This window comes from Hibiscus syriacus, unplaced genomic scaffold (assembly GCF_006381635.1).
Source record: "Hibiscus syriacus cultivar Baekdansim isolate YM2019G1 unplaced genomic scaffold, ASM638163v2 tig00116962_pilon, whole genome shotgun sequence".
Taxonomy (NCBI): Eukaryota; Viridiplantae; Streptophyta; class Magnoliopsida; order Malvales; family Malvaceae; genus Hibiscus; species Hibiscus syriacus.
Window position 1 is genome coordinate 2,230,658 of NW_024063488.1, and position 19,394 is coordinate 2,250,051.

Below are 19,394 nucleotides of genomic sequence, written 5' to 3' on the forward strand. Positions count from 1 at the left end.
ATTCAAAGCATTTTTAACTTAACATGTCAAATCATAACATGTTTATATATATTCAAAACATGCATAATTAAGTTAGGATGATATATGAATATGTTTACAACACTTGTACACATGAAAATGCATATGACGCTATTTAGGAGAGTAAACAAAATATCATTTATATTGATTTGACAAAGAGTGACTCGCAACCCTTAGATATAATCATGAATTATCGAGATTGATTTTATAAAATGTTAAATTAAAGATGTGTAAGCTTGTTTAGCTTAGTGAGATAGTACCATGACGCAAAGCAAATAACATAACATGAAAATTTATTTATAACACACTTGAATGGTAATTCAACACATAATGAACATATCACATCATATCACCTCATAGCAAATATTTATATCATAGAACCATAATTTAGCCCATTGAATTTATATGTAGATATGGATACATGAATCCCCTACATATCGTCAAATAACTAAAAATGATCTCTCTCCAACATCGCCAAGTAAAGATCGTAATACAAACCTTGACATGAACTCAAATGGACTCTATAACACGCCTATTGTAAAATTATCATCCAATGAAATACTTACTTGTAACTTATCACAATCATATCTTAATTTGACTTACCAAGTGAGCCTTAGCTATTTTACATAATTTTTTATTAAACATGCTTTCATATTATATTTTATCTTATTTTACAATTCACACAAAAGTTTATACGTCACTTGTTACAAGCAACATGCTTGCTTATTATGAATGTCAAAGAACAATTGACATATCATAATGTATATCATCACAAAACATATCATGAAATACACACATATACAGAGTTGGCTATAAGGGAGCACCTTGAGCGACTGCTCAAGGCTCCCAATTTTTATAGGGCTTCAAATTTTTCAATCATACTTTTTTATAATATATGTATTTTATTTTATTTTATTTTTCCTTTTATAGTTGAAGCCCTTAATTTTTGTAATCTCATTTTTTACCTTTATAATTGAGTCCCCTAACTTTTAAATGCCACTTTTTACTTTATGATCGAGATCCGAAGCCCCTGATTTTTTCAATCCCACCTTTAACCTTTATAATTGAGACCCCTAATTTTTTCAATCTCACTTTCTATCTTTATAACTGAAACCCCTAATTTTTTGAATTTCATATTTTATCTTTATAATTGAGACCCCTAATTTTTTTCAGTCACACTTTTTACAAACCCTTATATTTAGGTGTTCATGGCTTAAGAACACTTGGGCTCTAAACTTAATAAAAGTGGTACCAATTGAAAGCTAGGAGAAAGAACTTACCAAAATATATGATTAGAATTAAAATTCTAATGGCTAGATTGTGAGGATTTGCATTGGAAAGCTATAAATAATACTTAAGGTGATTCTTTAATGGTGGATAGCAAAGAAGAAGATGAAATAAAATGATTCTCTCTCTCCAATGAAGTTACGTGAAACACACTTAAATATTCTGTTTTGCAGTTTTTCTAAAATCAAATACTTATCTAAAAATGGCATCAATTGACCACTTAAGGAAATGAATCATTATCTTTTGGATTTGGGTAAGTTACTGCTTTGGTCCTTGAACAAAAACATGTAAATAAATGCATTTTTATATTCTATATACATTCCAAGATTCAAATATTTCAATTCTTGCATTTTTAATGAAATTTTAAAATTAACTTAATTACTTTAGGGTTTATCCGTAGATTATACTAAATGGTTCAGAGAAAAAAGTTTGAATACCGAAAAATAAATTTCGATCATCGAAAATCGAATAATTATTAGACTGATTTTAGGGGTGTTATATTGATGATTATCAAATTATTCAGCAAGTGAAAATAACACTGTAGGTTTTTCAATTCCTGTAGAATCTATAAGTTAATCATGATATTCTGAGTTTTAGCAAGTTCATTATTGAATAAAATTCTAGTGAATTTAAGTAACTTATGACAACTTCATTAACGCTTTCAAGTTAAACACTTGTATAAAAAAATAAAACTCTAACTCTAATAAAAATTCTCAATCAAATCTATATTATAAATTAGATATTTAGATAATATGTTTAAAAATAGGGTAAAGAACACAAACGGTCCTCCGACTGTAGGATAATGTTATGTTAATTTACCTGACTATTAAAAGTTACAAAATGATTCATCGACTATAGGGAGTTACTATGTTGAGTCCCTCAATTATTAAAAGTTTAACCACTGAAATCACTTTATCCGTGTTTTTCAAGTCTTATTATTATTATTTTTAATCATCCAAGTTCTATTTGTAAAAGGTATGAAAAACTTTGAATAACTTTTTTTAATTTAATTATCAGTAAAAATTTGTCTCTCTTTATAGTTTGAATTTTCATTTTGCAGTGCCCGACTGGTGTCATATATTTCTCTAATGCAGTAAACTGCCAAGCAAAGGTGTTTATCATTTTCAAAGAAAAAATTCATGATGTTTTTACATATGTTTTGATTCTACATATTAATTGATGATAGCATTTCGTAACATTCACGATTTCACGTGTTGTGAGTACTATAAAATATACGCAAATAATGTGCAAGTATACACAATCGCTCAAGTAATATAATGATGAGTAAGTATCGTCTCCACAGGGATTGGGTGAAATCACAAAAGTCTAACCAAAGCAATGCAATATTCTATCTAAGTATAGTTAGTCTTGATAATACAAATGTCACGGCAATGGATATGTGTATGCTGGTGGATACGGATTGATGGTGTGATGGTGTAGCAAATGGAAATGCAGTGGCAATGATGGATGTTTAATGTTGAGTATGGTGAAATGTCAAGGCAATGAAAAATGGTAAAAACAGTAAATAAAAAGATAAATAAAATAAGAAGAAAATAATCCTCACGTGACAAGCTTCCAATGAAATGAATGGTAAGGATTGGTCTAAGGTTGCTAAACTTATTTCTCAAGTATATTTAAGCTATCTTGTCTTTACTTACTCGACAGGGCTTTCCTAAGGTGTTCAAAAGAACCTAACAGAATAGGATGCCAAGGCATATGCTCTCACTCAACGATGTTGGACAGCCTACCCTATTGATAAAGACACCCTTTTTAGTCGTTGAAATCCTATCCTAGTCTCTTCCGAGATCTAAGGGATTAAGTTATAATATTCCTAGGCCGGTTCAAAGCCCCCTGAAAATACCATAACCCATTGCTTATGAGGATCTTATTTTGCGTTTCTTCCGAATACTTACAAGTATTTTTAGCTTAGGATTCTTCCGAATACCTAATCTTCATCTAAGAGATGGACATTTCCATGCCTCTTACAAGCCTAGATGGTGAAGCATTCATAAGCAAAGCAAATAAAGAACCCAAAATAAACTTAAATATACCCTAAAAATAAAGTTTAAACAATCGTTCAACCAACCACCACCAAATAAGTTAGTTCATGGTGGGGTTCGAAATATCCAAACACAAAGTCATGAAAATATTCGTTCCAACAACCCACAAATTAATAAAAAAAATAGCAGCAAAAGGGAAGTGAGAAGAAGCCTTCGACGCGCCACCGGAGGTCTCCTTTCGGCCACCACGAACCACCTAGCTCGCTAACTCCTTCCGGCGCCTAGCTTACCACTCCTTGGAGCTTTATCAATGGAGGAATATCCCAAGGAAGAAGAAATAAAATTGTGATTTTTTCTGCTCTATGCGTGTGCTCTCTGTCCTCTTTTTCTTCTCTCCCATGAGGTGTCATATATAATAAAAATATCTAGGGGTAATGATGAGGTTGTTGGGTGCAAAATACCCCTCATACCCCTAGAATCACATGTTGTGCATGAACCTTATCCTCCAAGTGGCAGTGGTCCTTTGGTAGCTCTGGCAGGCGGTTACAGCAGTCCTTCACGTGCAGAGACAGCTGTCCAGTGCCAGCTGTCCTTATGCAGAAATATCTTTTTGTCTTTTTCTGCGCCAGAAATGCCAAGGCATTTCAATCTGCTTTAGCAACGTGTGATGCCGCGGCATTACTTCCCAAAGAATCATTTTTCTTGCTATTCCCTGCACACCATAGACAAACTGCACCTTTCCCTCAAACAGCACCATTAAGAAATAAAATAGCACAACCACCACAAATGCAACTATATGCAACTACATGATCCTAAAATGACTAAAATGAGCTTTTAAACAAACAATAACTTAAGTGAAAAAGGCTTTAAAAGTAGCCTTTTTAGGAATTTAACACCTAAACTCTGATATGTGGTTGAAGTTAGAAATTAATATCCATTTTGTTTTGGTTGGCTTACTGAATTGCATAACATCAAATTTAGATGGCCTATCTGATGATTTCATTTTGTTCTTTCGGCCAGTATACAACACAGCGATAGGTTTTGCTAGTTTTAAACTTAACCCTATTCTTGGACGAGGACTAATCCTTCAAACCCATTCAAAGTCATCTTTTGATACTAGTGATTGTTTGGTATATGATGTCGGTTACAACTCGTGTGTCCAAGAGCCATATCGCTAGTGCTTTTGTATCCTAAGATAATCTTATAGTTGATTTCACGTTCATGTTCAATAAAAGGAAAATAGACAATTGGTGTAGTAATGTGCCACTTTGTAATCTAAATGTTCTATTAGGTGGCTTTTCAAGTACGTTGTAGTTGGTATTGAGAATTTTGTTGGCCATGGATTTTGTCAAGGGAAGTAATAGATGAGTTAACCTGATATGACGTATGAATTTTGTTTTATAGGGCTGTATTGATAATTTGATATGCTTATAGACCATCTTTGACAATTTGGAGTACAAGTTTCGTTTTAGAATGTCAGATTGTAGAAAAATGTACATAAAAATCATTTTCAAATTGAGTAAAACGCATGGATTAAGTTGGACATATTATAGCATAAGAAAATGTGAAGTGTATTTGAGATGTGGTGTTTTTCTTGATTAAATGCGTTATTGTAACATTCTGAAGTTCTAAATTTGTGCCAAATTGAATGCTCTAATAAGGAACTTTTACTCTTTAATCTTTATCAGTTCAGTGACTGTCTAATATCATGTCAAATATTTTGACTTGTCTTTTCAAGAAGGCCGTTTTCTGTATCACCATTTTCATCCTACTGAAATCCTTCCTTCACACTCTGTTCACCATATCTTCTAACAAATAAATAGTAGTTGTGATACTTGTGATGTCGGTTTTCAGGTTTCATAGACCATTAAAGGTCAAAGTGCATGTTCAGCGAATCAGCATCATTTAGTGTGGCACAATAGCCAAATTGTGTAGAGAGAACCCTCCTTTCTTCAACAAGTTACACCCTTTAATCACCAGAATTTATCTTATGTTTTTTCTTAGTAGTTAGATGTTCAATCACTTCTGTGTATTCAGGAAATTGTCATCAATTTAAGATTAAGAAATGGAACTGGACACTGTAAAAGATGCATTTGACAGTGTTGTTAAGAGGCAGAAATTATCCTTCTCTAAATCCCAAGAAATAGTTGATCAAGTTGGCCATGAAATTGAGCAGGCATTGGCAAAAATCAAGGCTATTAATGATCCCATGTCTTCTGATGATCAGAAATCCGCTCTTTCTGAGCTAAAAAACTAAAGCTCAATGCTGTGGCTCCACTCAACCAGTTAGGACTGCAGAAGGAGCGCAATATAAACCACAGCAAGTACCCTAAACTTCTTGAAAAATCATTCAACCCCGACATATCCAAGGCATATGGATATGTTGACTTTGACTTCCACATAGCGAATCAGATAGTTGCGAATCTCTTTAATCAGCAAGGCTTGTTTGACCTTGGAGATTCCCTCGTAGATGAAGCTGGAGAACCAGAGGCGATTTCGATTAGATCTCATTTCTTAGATATGTATCAAGTACTTGAATACCTGAAGGTTAAGGACCTTGAGCCTGCTCTGAACTGGATCGCTGTCAATCGTGAGAAGCTCAACCAAAATGGTTCATGTTCATCCCTTGAGCTAAAACTTCACAGGCTTCAATTTGTGGAGATTGTAAAGAAAGGAACTAAAGCTGACGCACTTAGTTATGCTAGGACTCGCCCCATTTACTTCTCTGCACATGATAAGTTTCAGAAGCTTGTGGTTTGCATCATATGGGTAGGAAAGCTTGACAGCTGCCCTCATGCGGAGTTAATGGCTCCAACACACTGGGAAGAATTTACTAAGGAGATCACGAAACAGTTCTGCCGTCTCGCATGACAGTCCTACCGGAGCCCGTTGAGTGTGTTAGTGGCTGCCGGTATTGAAGGGTTGCCTACACTACTGAAGCTGGTTAATGTAATAGCTGCAAAGAGGCAGGAGTGGCTAGAAATGAAACAGTTACCAGTGCCAGTGGAGTTAGGAAAGGAACTCCAGTTTCACTCGATATTCGTATGTCCTGTGAGTAGAGATCAAGACAGCGAAGAGAATCCGCCGATGCAAATGCCTTGTTTGCATGTTCTTTGCAAGCAATCCATCATGAAGTTGTCGAAAAGCAGACCTTGGACATTTAGATGTCCTTACTGCCCAACAGAGGTTTCAGCTGAACAGTGCAGGCAGCTTTACTTCTGAACTCTGTAACAATATAATTTAATTTGATAAATAAATAAATATTAAACGAATTATATGTATAAACTCGTTGTACACATAAGCGTATAGAATGTAGTTGAAACTAAAATAAGAATTTGATTGGTATATTGATTTTAATAAAATATGGTTATCAAAAGTATTGTTATTGTAATTGTCATTTAGGTCAAACAGTAAAAGAGGTATAATTATAACATTTTAAATAGTCTTCATATGTTCTTTATGGAATAATTAAGTTTCCATTATATGCATGCCAATAATCCCGAATATTAGGCATTTGATATAAAGAAAAAATAGTGAACTAGGTCTAGCAGTTGTTTGCAATCTTTGAGATCCTTTCCTCAGAAAATTTTAAAGAAAATAGTTTTATCATACACTTTTGATTGGATAGACTATGTAAAGGTCGAGATATTTGTACTGTGACTTGAACTCGATATTTTACAAAGGATTGATATGTAACATTTCTTTATCATATTTCAGTCACAAAAGTGTAATTTTCTATCCCTTCTTCATTCAATTCATTCTTCGTGCATAAATTATCTATTGTGATGGTTAAAATATTTTTTTCGCTACGTCACAAGTATCCAACAGTCCCAACAACTTTACCCTATAAAAGACCACGTTGTCGCTGCCTTTCACACTCATCTTTTGTCACCACAATCTTTGAATCCATTGTCATCACCCCACCGCTACCCTCATATTTGAATCGTGTCTTTATCCACCGTTGAACCCCTTTACTCGTTTTCACACATCGTCGCATCGCATTTGGGTAAACCATGTATCTTGGTTAATTGATTTATCATTTTTCTTGAAAACCCTAATCTCGGTTAATTAATGTTTGCACATAGGCAGTCGATTAATCATCATTTTGGGTTCGTAGAATCGAATGAGATAGATTAGGTATTTTAATGCATTTTGTTTTAAATAAGATTCTGAAACTTAAATTACATTCTGAGGTAATTTAGTATTTTGGGACTTGATATTATTACTGTAAGATATAATGGTTTACTTGAACCCTATAAAGTGATTTTTATAGCTACTATTTATGTTTTATACACAAAGACAAAACTAATATCAAATATTAGAAGGAACAAAAAATTATTAAATATTCAAATTTATAAAAGAGATAAAATCTTTATTTAATTGATATTTAAATTAATAAAAATATAAAACATTATTCTAATAAAAAAATAGAGGTCACATCTCTTTCCACCCAACAAATAACCTCGTTCCTATTTATGCATACTATATTTATCTATATACTGTGTACCAATCCTTATATATTACATAAAGAATTCGACATTATGAATCAAGTACTGTCATCAGATTGGATAAGTGCATTCACAAAAGAAGTATTACAGGTAGGATCTATTGAGAACTAGTCCATTAAAGTTTGTGTGGTTTTCTTTTTAATTTATGGTGTTTATACGTATCTATTCTAAAATTTTAACCATTTAACAATGAACACTCAATTTTTTACAGTCTCTCGAACCTGAAATTTTTAAAAATAAAAATATATTTTAACTTACCAAGATAATTTAATTTGTGTGAATCCATTAAAGTTAAAATATAAGAAAACGACAATGCAATAACTTTATACATATATTATATTAATACTATTTATGTTATACTGCGATCTAAAAGGAGTAGGACAGATCAACATGCTCCTGTCAAGCGTATTTACTCACCTGCTTAGTGCTTAGCTATTTAATTAAATGGACCATAAGATACCAACACTCTTTTTACATATATTCGTTTTTTCATAGAATCATTTCAATGATAAAAAGAATATTTGTTTTTTTTTTTAAAAAAAAATTGAGTAGTTACGTTTGTAAAATATGTATTAATTATCAATCGATTAAAAAAATCCGAACAAATAATATTCCAATACGTGAAGCATAACGTAAATCTAACCATAGTATTCCAATGCATATCTAATATTTGAGAATTTCAATTTGTAATAATAATAGTAATCAAAGTACTGATCTAGTTTTCAATTGAAACTAAGATGGATACATTGTTGAACAATTCACTGAACTTGTAAAGGCAAACTCTTTTATGATAATGCACCTTTGGTGATGTGCATGTTTGTTGCTCAAAAATGTTTTTCAAGTATCAAAATCAAAAAGCTTTAGAAAGGTAAAAATTCAGGCATACTTGGGCTTGACCTTGGTGGAGTAATTCTTAGCATGAAAGTCTGAGAACAAGAACAGAAGAGAAACGATGAAGGCTGCATTGAAGCACCAACTCAAAATCCCAGAGCAGCCAGAGCCTGTGAAATGGTAGAACACAAGCATTGCCATTATGAGGAAGCTAGCCCAAAACTGCACCAGTTGGCAATCGGTGACCATTTTCTTCCACTTGGGGTGAACCCCGAGTGTGCACATCAAGTAGTAAGCGTACATGACGACATGCACGGCGCAGTTGGTGACGAGCACCATCGAGAAAGACGATTGAGCACTGTCGACGCAGACGTACGACATGACCACCACCATGGAGTGGTGGTAGACGTGGAGGAACGAGAGGCGTTTCATGGATTTCCCGAGGATGATCAAAAGGGTGTCCATGAATTCAACGATCTTGGAGAGGTAAAATATGTAGCCCCAGAAAAAGAGAGGTCCGGACGGTGAAGTTCGCTTAGGGAAACAAACCAGGGTCTTGAAGTTAGGCACCTGGGAAAAGATGGACACCAAACAACCAAGGGCCATGATGAAAGAGAGTATCACCAGAAAGATGTTGTGAACGGCTGAGATTGATTTCAGGACTGGACGTGCAAGTGAAGGACGAGATACTTGGGACAAGATGAAGGTGAAGGAGATGTAAGACAAAACCGTGAGCGTTAAAAAGCGTTGGGATGAGCCTGGGGTTTTGCCATTGTTCCATGAGAACTCATGGATTTTGGGATGGTTCACCAGCCATTCCTCCAATACTGGAAATAAGGGTTGTTTCACTACCAAATTTCTAACACATGAGAAAAGGGTTGGGAAAAAGGGAACCTCCATGGTCTCTTAATTCTTTTTTGCGGACCGAGTTCAAGTGATGAGTTAAAATGGAAAATGGCATTGCCTTTTAAAGCACTGAAAAGTTACTCCAATTTGATGGATGATCTCTAAATTGGATAAACTACAGGTTTAATACCTAAACTATTAATTTTGTTTTGTTTTGATATCTAAACTTTATTTTGTTTCAAAATCATATTTAACATTTAGTATAAGTTTCATGTTGATACTCATCATTAAAAATTAAACAATGATATTGACGTGTCATCATAAAGTAATGTCATGTCATCATTGACACATCAACAGCAAGCACATATCTATATTGAGAGTGGGAGGGGCTCTTGTTCCTCTCAAAATTTTTTAGTTTAATAGCATTTTAGGTCCTTATCAGATTAAATTTAAGTAAAATTAGACTTTTCCCCCTCCAATTTTTTAGATTAAATGCATAATAAGTCATTATTTTGAACTCAACTACCTTGCCCCTCCCAATATTTGGTTCGGGCTCCGTCCCTGATCAAACAGTTCTATTATTTTTTAACGAAGGATACCAATGAAACCTAAATTAAACATTAGGTATGAATTTGAAAAAAGTAAAGTTTGGATACAAAAATGAAACAAAAGTAATAGCTTATATACTAAACGTGTAATTTACCGTTTTTGGGTTTCAACGATGAACAATATCATAGCTGGCTGAAACATTGCATTCACCAATTACTGCTTGCTTTTATGGGGGGCGGGGGGGGGGGGGGGGTTTGGTCCTTTAAATTATGGGACATCGGCCCTTCCTAATGAATTCATTCATCACCACCCTACTACCATCTACTATCTGTTTTTCTTAATTTTGTCCTTTATATGTTTTTTTTGCTTTTTCATAGGGAAGATCCGACATTAATTGTTTAAGATTAGTGTAATTAAATCTTCAACTAAATCTTTTTTCCATTCCAACAAAAATCCAACCCACATATATTTTCCTTTATTATTCATTATTTCAACAATATGTCTCCAAAGTTGAAACTTATTCATTTGATAGGTTTGTCAAATTATTCATTTTTATTTTTTTATATCTCTTTAGATTATGAGTTCTAGACCCGCTATGAACACTCATATTCCTTTTTCCTAGAGTTTCTTTTATTGTCTCTCTCGGTAGAATTAGATTTAGATTTAGAATTTATCTAATATTTTTCTAAAAATAAACTACTTATTGAAATTAAAACATTTCTTAATTCAATTCACATAGTCTCATTTTATATGGCTTTAATATATATTTTTATATTAATAATATTAATATACTTTTACGAATCTAACTATGCATTACGTATTTTCGTTAAATAAATTTATTTTTTTTATTTTTGATGTTTTTATTTTAATAATTTCTAAGTTCAAATGTACGTTTAACCATTTAACTAATACTCGTTTCCCACATTAACCTTTAAAATTTATTTTTTATATTTCAATTGTACCACGTCAAATGAAGATATATGTCTAGTAAAACACGTTATCTGAAAGGGACTATTTACAGTATACGCCTTCGCCATACGTAACACAAAGATTGCTATTTTAATAAATAATTTTGGTATCTAATTAAAATAAAAAAAATAGATATTTGAATAAATAATTTACATATTTAAGGTTTAATTTTCATCATTTTATGGGGGTTTCTCCTAAATTTTCTTAACATGAGTTATATGTTATATTTATGATATGTTTTTGTTTGTTGCTGTCGTGATAAATCGGAAGATATAATGATAATGAATAAAAAAGCTCTAGCAACACAGAGTTAATATGAAAAGCTTTCCCTTTTGTGGTTGTTTCAAGTATGAAATTTTTATATGTGAGTAAACAGAGATAAATTTCAAGATAAATATAATTATAAATTAAATAATTAATAAAAAGAAAATTTAGATTTCAATGTCTACCTTGATTAAATTTGGCCACTTATGACATAGAACAATATGAGACAACATTCATTCAATGCTGTTACAAAAAGGATCAATATCTAGGGAATAAAAGTTTATGAATTAATGTGAGAAGAGAAATTAAGAATAAATGTGGAAGAAGCGTATAAATTCAAAAATCAAGCATATATTTAATTAAGAAATTTATCTCATAAAATCTTAATAATTTCAATTCAATTCTCTTTTAAAATATTTATAAAAACAAGTTAATTACAAATATTAACGTTGTCGATATACTAAATCATATCCATGTAGACTACTGTGAATCAAACAAAATGTTTTCATATTTGTGAAATATGATGCAGTATTCATTGCAAGAAGCTATCAAAACAGTTGGAGATAAGCAATAGAAAGAAACAATAAATAAAGAGGAGAAGATGGAATTACAAAGGACAACACATGGAGTTGCAGAGAAAAGATGGTTGGGACGTATAGGGATTGATTGAGAGGAGCGGGTGGGGACCATCTTCTTCCTTAAAATTTTTAAATTCTTTTATATTTTTTATTTTTTATTTTTATTTTTTTATTGATAATCTATTTTTACTTCCGTTAAAATTTTATAAACTCATCCCACTCTAGAATTTTATGACTTCACTCCCCTAATATGAAATCTTGCGCCTGTTCTTAGGGACGTGTACTTGAATTTATTCAAACATAATAATAAATAATAATAATACTAGTAGTAGTAGTAGAGGAACACTTATTACCCACAGCCCCAACTGCATACTTTAAGCAGCTCTTCGACTTTTATTATGAGTACGACATCCCATTTCTTTCACCTTCGTTTTCCTCTTTTATTGCTTTCTTCCATCACCCATTAACTAATTTCAAATTACTGTGTACCAGATTAAGTAATAATACGCAAGCTTATGGGATAATTTTAACGCAAATAAAATCTCAAAATGTACATATAATCAATAAAATGAATAACTACCAAAAGAACTCTCCTAGTAAATTTAAATCAAAATACTACTTTTTTTTAATTATATCGATTTGATCATTAAATTCATTGAATTGTATAAATTTTTTTATTGATAAAATCCCTTGTTGGCCGTTAACTTTCACATGATAATTAATTGTGTGATATAAAAATCTAATATGCTAATACAACAATTCAAAGTATTGACATGACAGTTTATATATGAATGATAACGTGATATTTACTATAGTTAAAGATTTTAAGTTAAGGTTTATGATTTATAGATTGTGGAACTAAGATTTAGGATTTAAAATTTAAGGTTTTAAGTTAAGATTAAGTTATAAGATGATGCAATTCAACAACCACTCAATTGATACAAAAATACGATAAGGGCAAAAAATATAAATTCGGACTATTACAAGGATAACAATGACCCTTTTGACTTTTTCTTTTATCATTCCCGGAGTATCATGAGACACTAGATTTTACATTTGTATATGACATGGTAGGGGCTCATAAAGATGTAGACCATATTCTTTACACTTTGAATTAAATAAATGTAGAGAGGCTTCTTCCTTCATCTCTGCTTCCTCCATACCCACATCTCCAGGAGTTTTCCCTTTGGGAAAAAGAATATCATATTGAAATGAAATCGTAATCGGTAAGATGGCATGGCCTGCCAACTTTCTGGCTTGGACCATAACTTCATCCATCTCGTTTACATATGTACATTGCTTGCCTGAAGGAAAACGAAAAACTTCGAAACTTTCCGTTGTAGCTTCAAAATCAACATCATTTGTCATCGTCTTTTAGCTGACTTGTTACTTTAGGTGACATTCCACATAATGAATCAAATCCATCATAAAATAAGACAAATGATCAACACTCCCACGAATCCTGATAGCCCGAAATTCTTGGGGACAACAATAACTGCTTTAGCTGCAAATGCACAACAATCAAAAAAACAATCATTGCAATAAGGCTATCATCTAAAGCACCATTATCAAAATATAGGTAGATGGAAGCTAGATGAATCTTAACAAATATTAGAAAGTTCCATACACCGATGCTAAATTCGCAACCATAGGTAGGATCATTTTTCAAAAACAAATGACATGCAGATCATATAAATATGTGCTTCAGGGAGAATAGTACAAGTCACTTAGCATTGGATGCTTACATGATGGCGATTGCACTGATGGAGGCTGAGCAAGTGGTGCAGAAACTGGGCCTTTTGCACCATCCATACCCTGCTCTGGACAAGATCCGTAAGACACTGAAGGTAATGGTGGTACATCCAGAGACAACTGTGACCTCGGATTCATTGCAGGTGGGTGCCAAGGAATTAGGCTAGAATGAGATCTTGGTGGAACGGCAGGGTGAGTGTATGGAAAAGGGGGTGGAACAGCAATCGAAGGTGCAGGAGAAATCAATGGAGGAAAAGAAGGGTAGGGACTGCTTCTAGGACCTGGTGAATGAAGGGGACTATGACCAGACGGAGAAGTACATTTACACCAAGGTTGGAGATGATGACTCTTGGGTGATGATGCTGGTGACTGTGTCAGTGAAAAAGTTGGATGTGGGGAAATTGACTTCCCGGGCGGTGGAGCTGGTGAAGCAGTGGGAGGGGCAACATGAAGTGTACCCTTGAGATAAGATGACAAGCTAATGCTTTTGACTTTACCAAAGACTGAGTTATTAGGACCAAGATTCTTTGCAGTAGACTGTGATGGTTTAACCCAATTGCTTTAATCTCTGAGGCAGAAGGTTACCAAAATCAGATGACGCCACTGAAGCCTGAACCATGACCAGGGAGGATATTGTGGACCCATTTTGGTTTGTTAGTTGCACAAACAAATTCTGCAATTAACAAATAAAATTAACTATTAGCGAGAAATACCATATATAGGAACAAAAACATCAGGGCATTTGCTCCTCCCTCCAACCCTAACTTCTGTTCCGTTGCAATGAAGAAACTTCAAGTTTTGATCCCTAAAACTGGCGCTAGGATGCAATTACTAATACATGATTTGGCAGTTATATCTATATCCTAGGAGCTAAGCCAGAGCTGGAACTTCGTCAACAACAAAAAATGTCGACAGTTAACACACAACACTAGAGATGCACTGTGTTATATTAACATTCAAGAATTCAATTGATTTGGAATAATTTGGTAGCAAGAAATTTTCCTATTTCCACTTCCAAACACTATTTGATCAGATCTGAAGTCACGAGAATGGTAGTGCGATGCTACCATAGATCGATCCAAAAACCAGACATTGGGGAAACCGAAATGTGTAAGTTTAGCTCAAGACAGATGTCACACCTCATAAGATCCCAGATGCAGTCCATATTTCAGCTGACCTTTTAACTGGATAAAGTTGTCCAGTATTTCGGCTACGGAATTATTCAGAGTGAAATTAAATAGAATCTGGGTTATTGGCCAGATGAAAGCAGGTTGTACAGGGATTACAGTTATACCACCGGGAAAATTTAAAATCTCAAACTTGGAAGGTTGCCCGAAAAACGTGGCCAAAAAGTCAAAAGTTAGTGAGAGAAGCTCCAGCTTCTCTATTGAATTCAGGCGATCTAACATTGGCGTATATTCTTTTTCTACCCCGACTCCCTCTCCCTTTTCTCTAGGCCACGCCATATCCATCGTCAGACGCCATGCCGGCCGCCATCACCGGTGGCCATTGACCATCGAAACTTCACAGTCTGCTCGCATCGACGCCAGCAACAAGGATTTAGGCTTCGTTTCATGAGACAGCCTAACATCAAAGCAGATCTAAGCCGAGGCCCACCGTATTAGCCGCCGTCAACGGTGATTTTGAGACACAAACAACCTTGGTTGACTCGCTCCGACACTGGGAATTCAGAACTAAGTTCGGATTCTGAAGAAAAAGCCCCCATCTACACAAAAACGACAGAAATCGCAGCAACTTGGAATGTTCCGATTTCCTTTGGTAGCCGTTGGATCGTCCCGGATCCGAGGTAAGTTGCTCCCAAGGATATTCTATGCCTTCCCACCTTTGGGATTAACCAATGGAGAGCCCAGACTACGGTTAATGGCTACGTCCGAGAATTCTGGTTCAAAGAGGGTAGCTACGAGGCGACTACGGGTTCTACAAACACAGCCGGGAAATAAAACTTGCGTTGATTGTATCCAAACGAATCCTCAGTATGCTTCGGTTTCCTACGGTTAATGGAAAGATCCACCTGTTGCGAAGGAAAATGTCAATGGTGGTTATGGTAGTAATCGGAAGCAGCCATTGAGCGACATTAGGAGGAACCAAGCAGCAAGTGATTTTAGATCAAGGAATTATCACGGTGGTGGAATGGGAGGTGTTCAGGTGAAGTCGAGGTCGAGTAAGGATAAGTTAAAGAGATCCCATTTGCAGGCATCGTCTACGATACATCACCAGCTCAAACTGCTGCAGTGGTTGTCCATGATGGAACCAAGGAGTTCACCACAAAGGGGTGTTGTGATGAAAAGCCTGGTCAAGTAGCAAGAAGTGGGAGAATTGGGTATGATAATTGGTGGAAAGAATGCCATCCAAAAATAAGTAATGGGTACAGGATTGGATGCTACACATTATTTATTGAAAATTTACTAGAGACGATCCATTGGAAGAGGTTTGGATCTTTATTTTGCACCCATGGTCGTGTAATTGATGCTTTCATTCCGAACAAAAGCAATTGAAAAGGGGTTCGTTTTGGGTTCATTCGTTTTGCAACAATTGAAGAAGCAATGAAAGCAATCTCACAAATGAAATATTCTTATAATGACGGCAACAAAATTAGTGTTTCTTTGGCTAAATTTAAACCTCGACAACTTTCCACAACAAGGCGGGGATGGAATTTGTTTTGAACAATAATCATTGTGAAGTTTAAGGTGTTATGAACGAGGATAAACTTCACGTGTTGAGTTAATGTCTAGTGGGGTGGTGCAAGGACTTTATCAAAATCGATAATCTCGCTAGTCAAATGCAAGCCAAAAGCCTCACTGGTTTCTCGTTAATGAGAGCTGCTGGAAATGCAGTACTAATGATTTTTGAAGACTCTGCTTCATTGAGTGTTGTGAAGAACGATAAATCAGAGACTCTCGCAAAGTGGTTCTCCAGAGTTGAAGCCTGGTCAGAGAGTCTGATGGTAGAATGTCGTCGAGTGTGGTTAGTTTGAGAGGGAGTTCCTTTTTATGCTTGGAATTGGGATACTTTCAAAAACATTGTAGATACGTGGGGTAATTTATTAGCAATCGACGAAAGTTGTCAGTCACCATCATCTTTTGATCGGGCAAAAATTCAAATCCTTACAAAGACTCATTTGAGAATCGATGAGTCGTTGGAGTTGAAGGTCGGTGCTAACTCTTTCAAAATCATGGTGCATGAAATTAAACCTTCATTCAAATCAAATTCTTGGGTCCCTAACGAAGACGATACTCTTTAGATCTTGTTTCTTCAATTGGGGCTTTGATTTATTCTAAATGGTTGCAAGTGTTAGTTTTCATTTGTGTTATGTTCTTTTGCGTTGTTTTTTTCCTTTTACTGGAGGTGTAATCTAGAAACAGAGTGATTGTCGATGGGGTTTTCCAGTTGAGTATGTGAGATTTTAGGAGTTTCTGGTTTGTTGTAATGGTGTATTTCTCCATATGATGATATTATGTGTTTCCATATGTATTCGATATTATTATTAATAAACTATGAGGTGCTCTTTTCTTCCTTCCAATGTTTGTTAACATACATCTTAGTATATGGATGGATACGAATAGAGTTTTTAATGAGACCTCCAACTTTTATAAAAAAAAAAAAAAAGTTACCCGAAAATTGAGATGGTCAAAGTCAGATTAGATTGCCTAAGAAACAGCTCAATTAAAGATGATCTAAGTACACTTAGGGATACTGGGTTTATTGGACTATTCATGGGGTTTGAAAGAACACCAAACACCACATCAGTAGAGTTAGATCACCTGACTGGTGCATGGACAAGATAGCCACTTGTCAAAGGAGTAGATTTTAGATAAACTTCTTACATAATGGGAAGTAAATATATTTAATATAAATGGCCAAAGTTTGGTGTAAAACCTTAGTAGCCGGTACGCCTATTTCTTCAAAGATATCATATTCTAACTTTTCAATATACTGAAAAAGATCTGAAACTGGCTTCTGAAGTTTAAAATATGCATGAACTGAGGCTGCAAAAAATAAATAAAACGCATATATAAATAACAAACAAGAAAAATTACTTATGGAAGTGCATCACTGAACACAAAAGATCAGTCGGTGTGATGGAGACACAATGGATGAGAGGTCATATTTCACAATGCATTTAGACCAAATCAGGAAAGGCTAAATCTAAATAAGGAACTAATATCCATCGTCTTAGTTTGATAGCTCAGTTCAAGAATGAAGTTACAAGCAAAGGAACGCCATTGAGTTCAATAGAGAACTGAATACTTGTATGATGGCACATGATCTTGCAAAAGATGACTAGTTTTTATGTGATCAACAGTTTATCAATTAAGGTATCATTGTCTCATAAATTTGAGATTTTGTTTAAAAGCAAAAAAATGATTAAAACATGGAAAATTATTTGATACAAAGGCCGTGTAAAATTTAGTTTACACAACCCTGTCTATTCCAATGCCATTTGTCCTATCTCGGATTTAGGATTTTAGAATTCATGGTTTTGGATTTATGGTTTATGGTTTATGGTTTATAGGTTAGAATACAGGGTTTTAGGTTGTAGAGTTTAGCATTAAAATAAACATGATTGTGTAAACTATATTTTACACCGCAATTGGATCAAATAATTCCGCTTAAAGCATCGAAACAAACTGCTAATTGTTTTCGTATCACAAAAGGGAAAAATACTCTAAACACGGGAAAAAAAATCCCTCTCTATGCTACAATTTTGATTGAATCCAGACTTTAACCATAAAATTGAAAAACATATAGTTCCAATTGCGAAATCAATAAAGAAACTGCCCTCATAGAAAGTTTAGTAGAAGTTGAAGTAATGGCAATACCATTTACCCAGAACCTTAGCAGACAACCAATAATAAAAATCAAGGCAAACAAGAGAGACAAGGGAACCCCACATTTTAGAAAATCAAAACTCCAGATATAAAAGACAAATTTTGAATCTGAAATATTATCAAGTGCAGTAACAACAGGAGCCAATCAAGAACCCTAATTCCAAGTTGCAACACAGTTACAAGGTGAATGGATATCAATCAGGGAAATACTCATTAGTCATCAACAGTTGAGGATCCAATTCAAACAACAAAATTGAATGAAAAATAACAGATCAAAAAGTCCTAATCAAATAGAAAAATATTGCCAAAAATTACAAAATTCCCACTTCAACGATTAAACCCTAGTCGAACAAATAATATGAGAAACTAAATTTAGAGAGAGAGAGAGAGAGGAAAACTTACCACTGAGCTTAATAGCTTGAGTAGCATCAAACCCAGAGTTTATAGAACGAAAAGGAAGGATCCAGAAGATCCCAGGCAACAAAACCGACAAACTGAGAAACAAAACGAAAACACATTTGAAACTGAACTCCTCTGAAAGCCTCGATGAAACCATCCAACATCTACCACACAAGAATCCTGAATGATTCCCTGATTCAAGACTCTTCTCTCTTTGCTGCAGATATGGGTCCTCGTTTTTCCCCATTGAGAGAGCATCTGTAAGAAAGAAAAAAGGGTTCTCTCTCTGTTTCCAACTGACCTGGCCTTTGGGTCTTTCTCTTCTTCTTTTTACTTTCGCTGTCTAGAACATTCACTCACACTATCACCAACAACAGCCACAGCAACACATAATAACTTTGCAAAGGGTTGAAGCGTATGGATTCAAAGAAAATCGTTAATTGTGGCCATGGCTCTATACCTACTCCCTCTATTAACTACAAATTTTTCACTCTCTAACGCTGACCCTCTCTCTCTCTCCATCCCTCCTTTTTATTTCTTGCA

The 19,394-nt window shown here is 34.4% G+C and overlaps 1 protein-coding gene and 2 pseudogenes across 1 annotated transcript; 1 reads left to right on the plus strand and 2 right to left on the minus strand.

Annotated features, from left to right (window-relative positions):
* The first annotated feature begins 2,376 nt into the window (after positions 1–2,376).
* On the plus strand, positions 2,377–6,527 carry LOC120190246 (annotated as a pseudogene).
* A 2,136-nt stretch (positions 6,528–8,663) lies between these two features.
* On the minus strand, positions 8,664–9,620 carry LOC120190168 (elongation of fatty acids protein A-like). Its single transcript, XM_039193292.1, has one exon. The coding sequence runs from the start codon at positions 9,542–9,544 to the stop codon at positions 8,690–8,692; it is 855 nt and encodes a 284-aa protein (XP_039049223.1). The 5' UTR covers positions 9,545–9,620; the 3' UTR covers positions 8,664–8,689.
* A 3,237-nt stretch (positions 9,621–12,857) lies between these two features.
* Positions 12,858–19,110, minus strand: LOC120190027 (annotated as a pseudogene).
* Between the last annotated feature and the right edge of the window lie 284 nt (positions 19,111–19,394).

Bases quoted from the DNA above. Each gene is read 5' to 3' on its own strand.
- LOC120190168 (XM_039193292.1), bottom strand. From the start codon at position 9,544: ATGGAGGTTCCCTTTTTCCCAACCCTTTTCTCATGTGTTAGAAATTTG.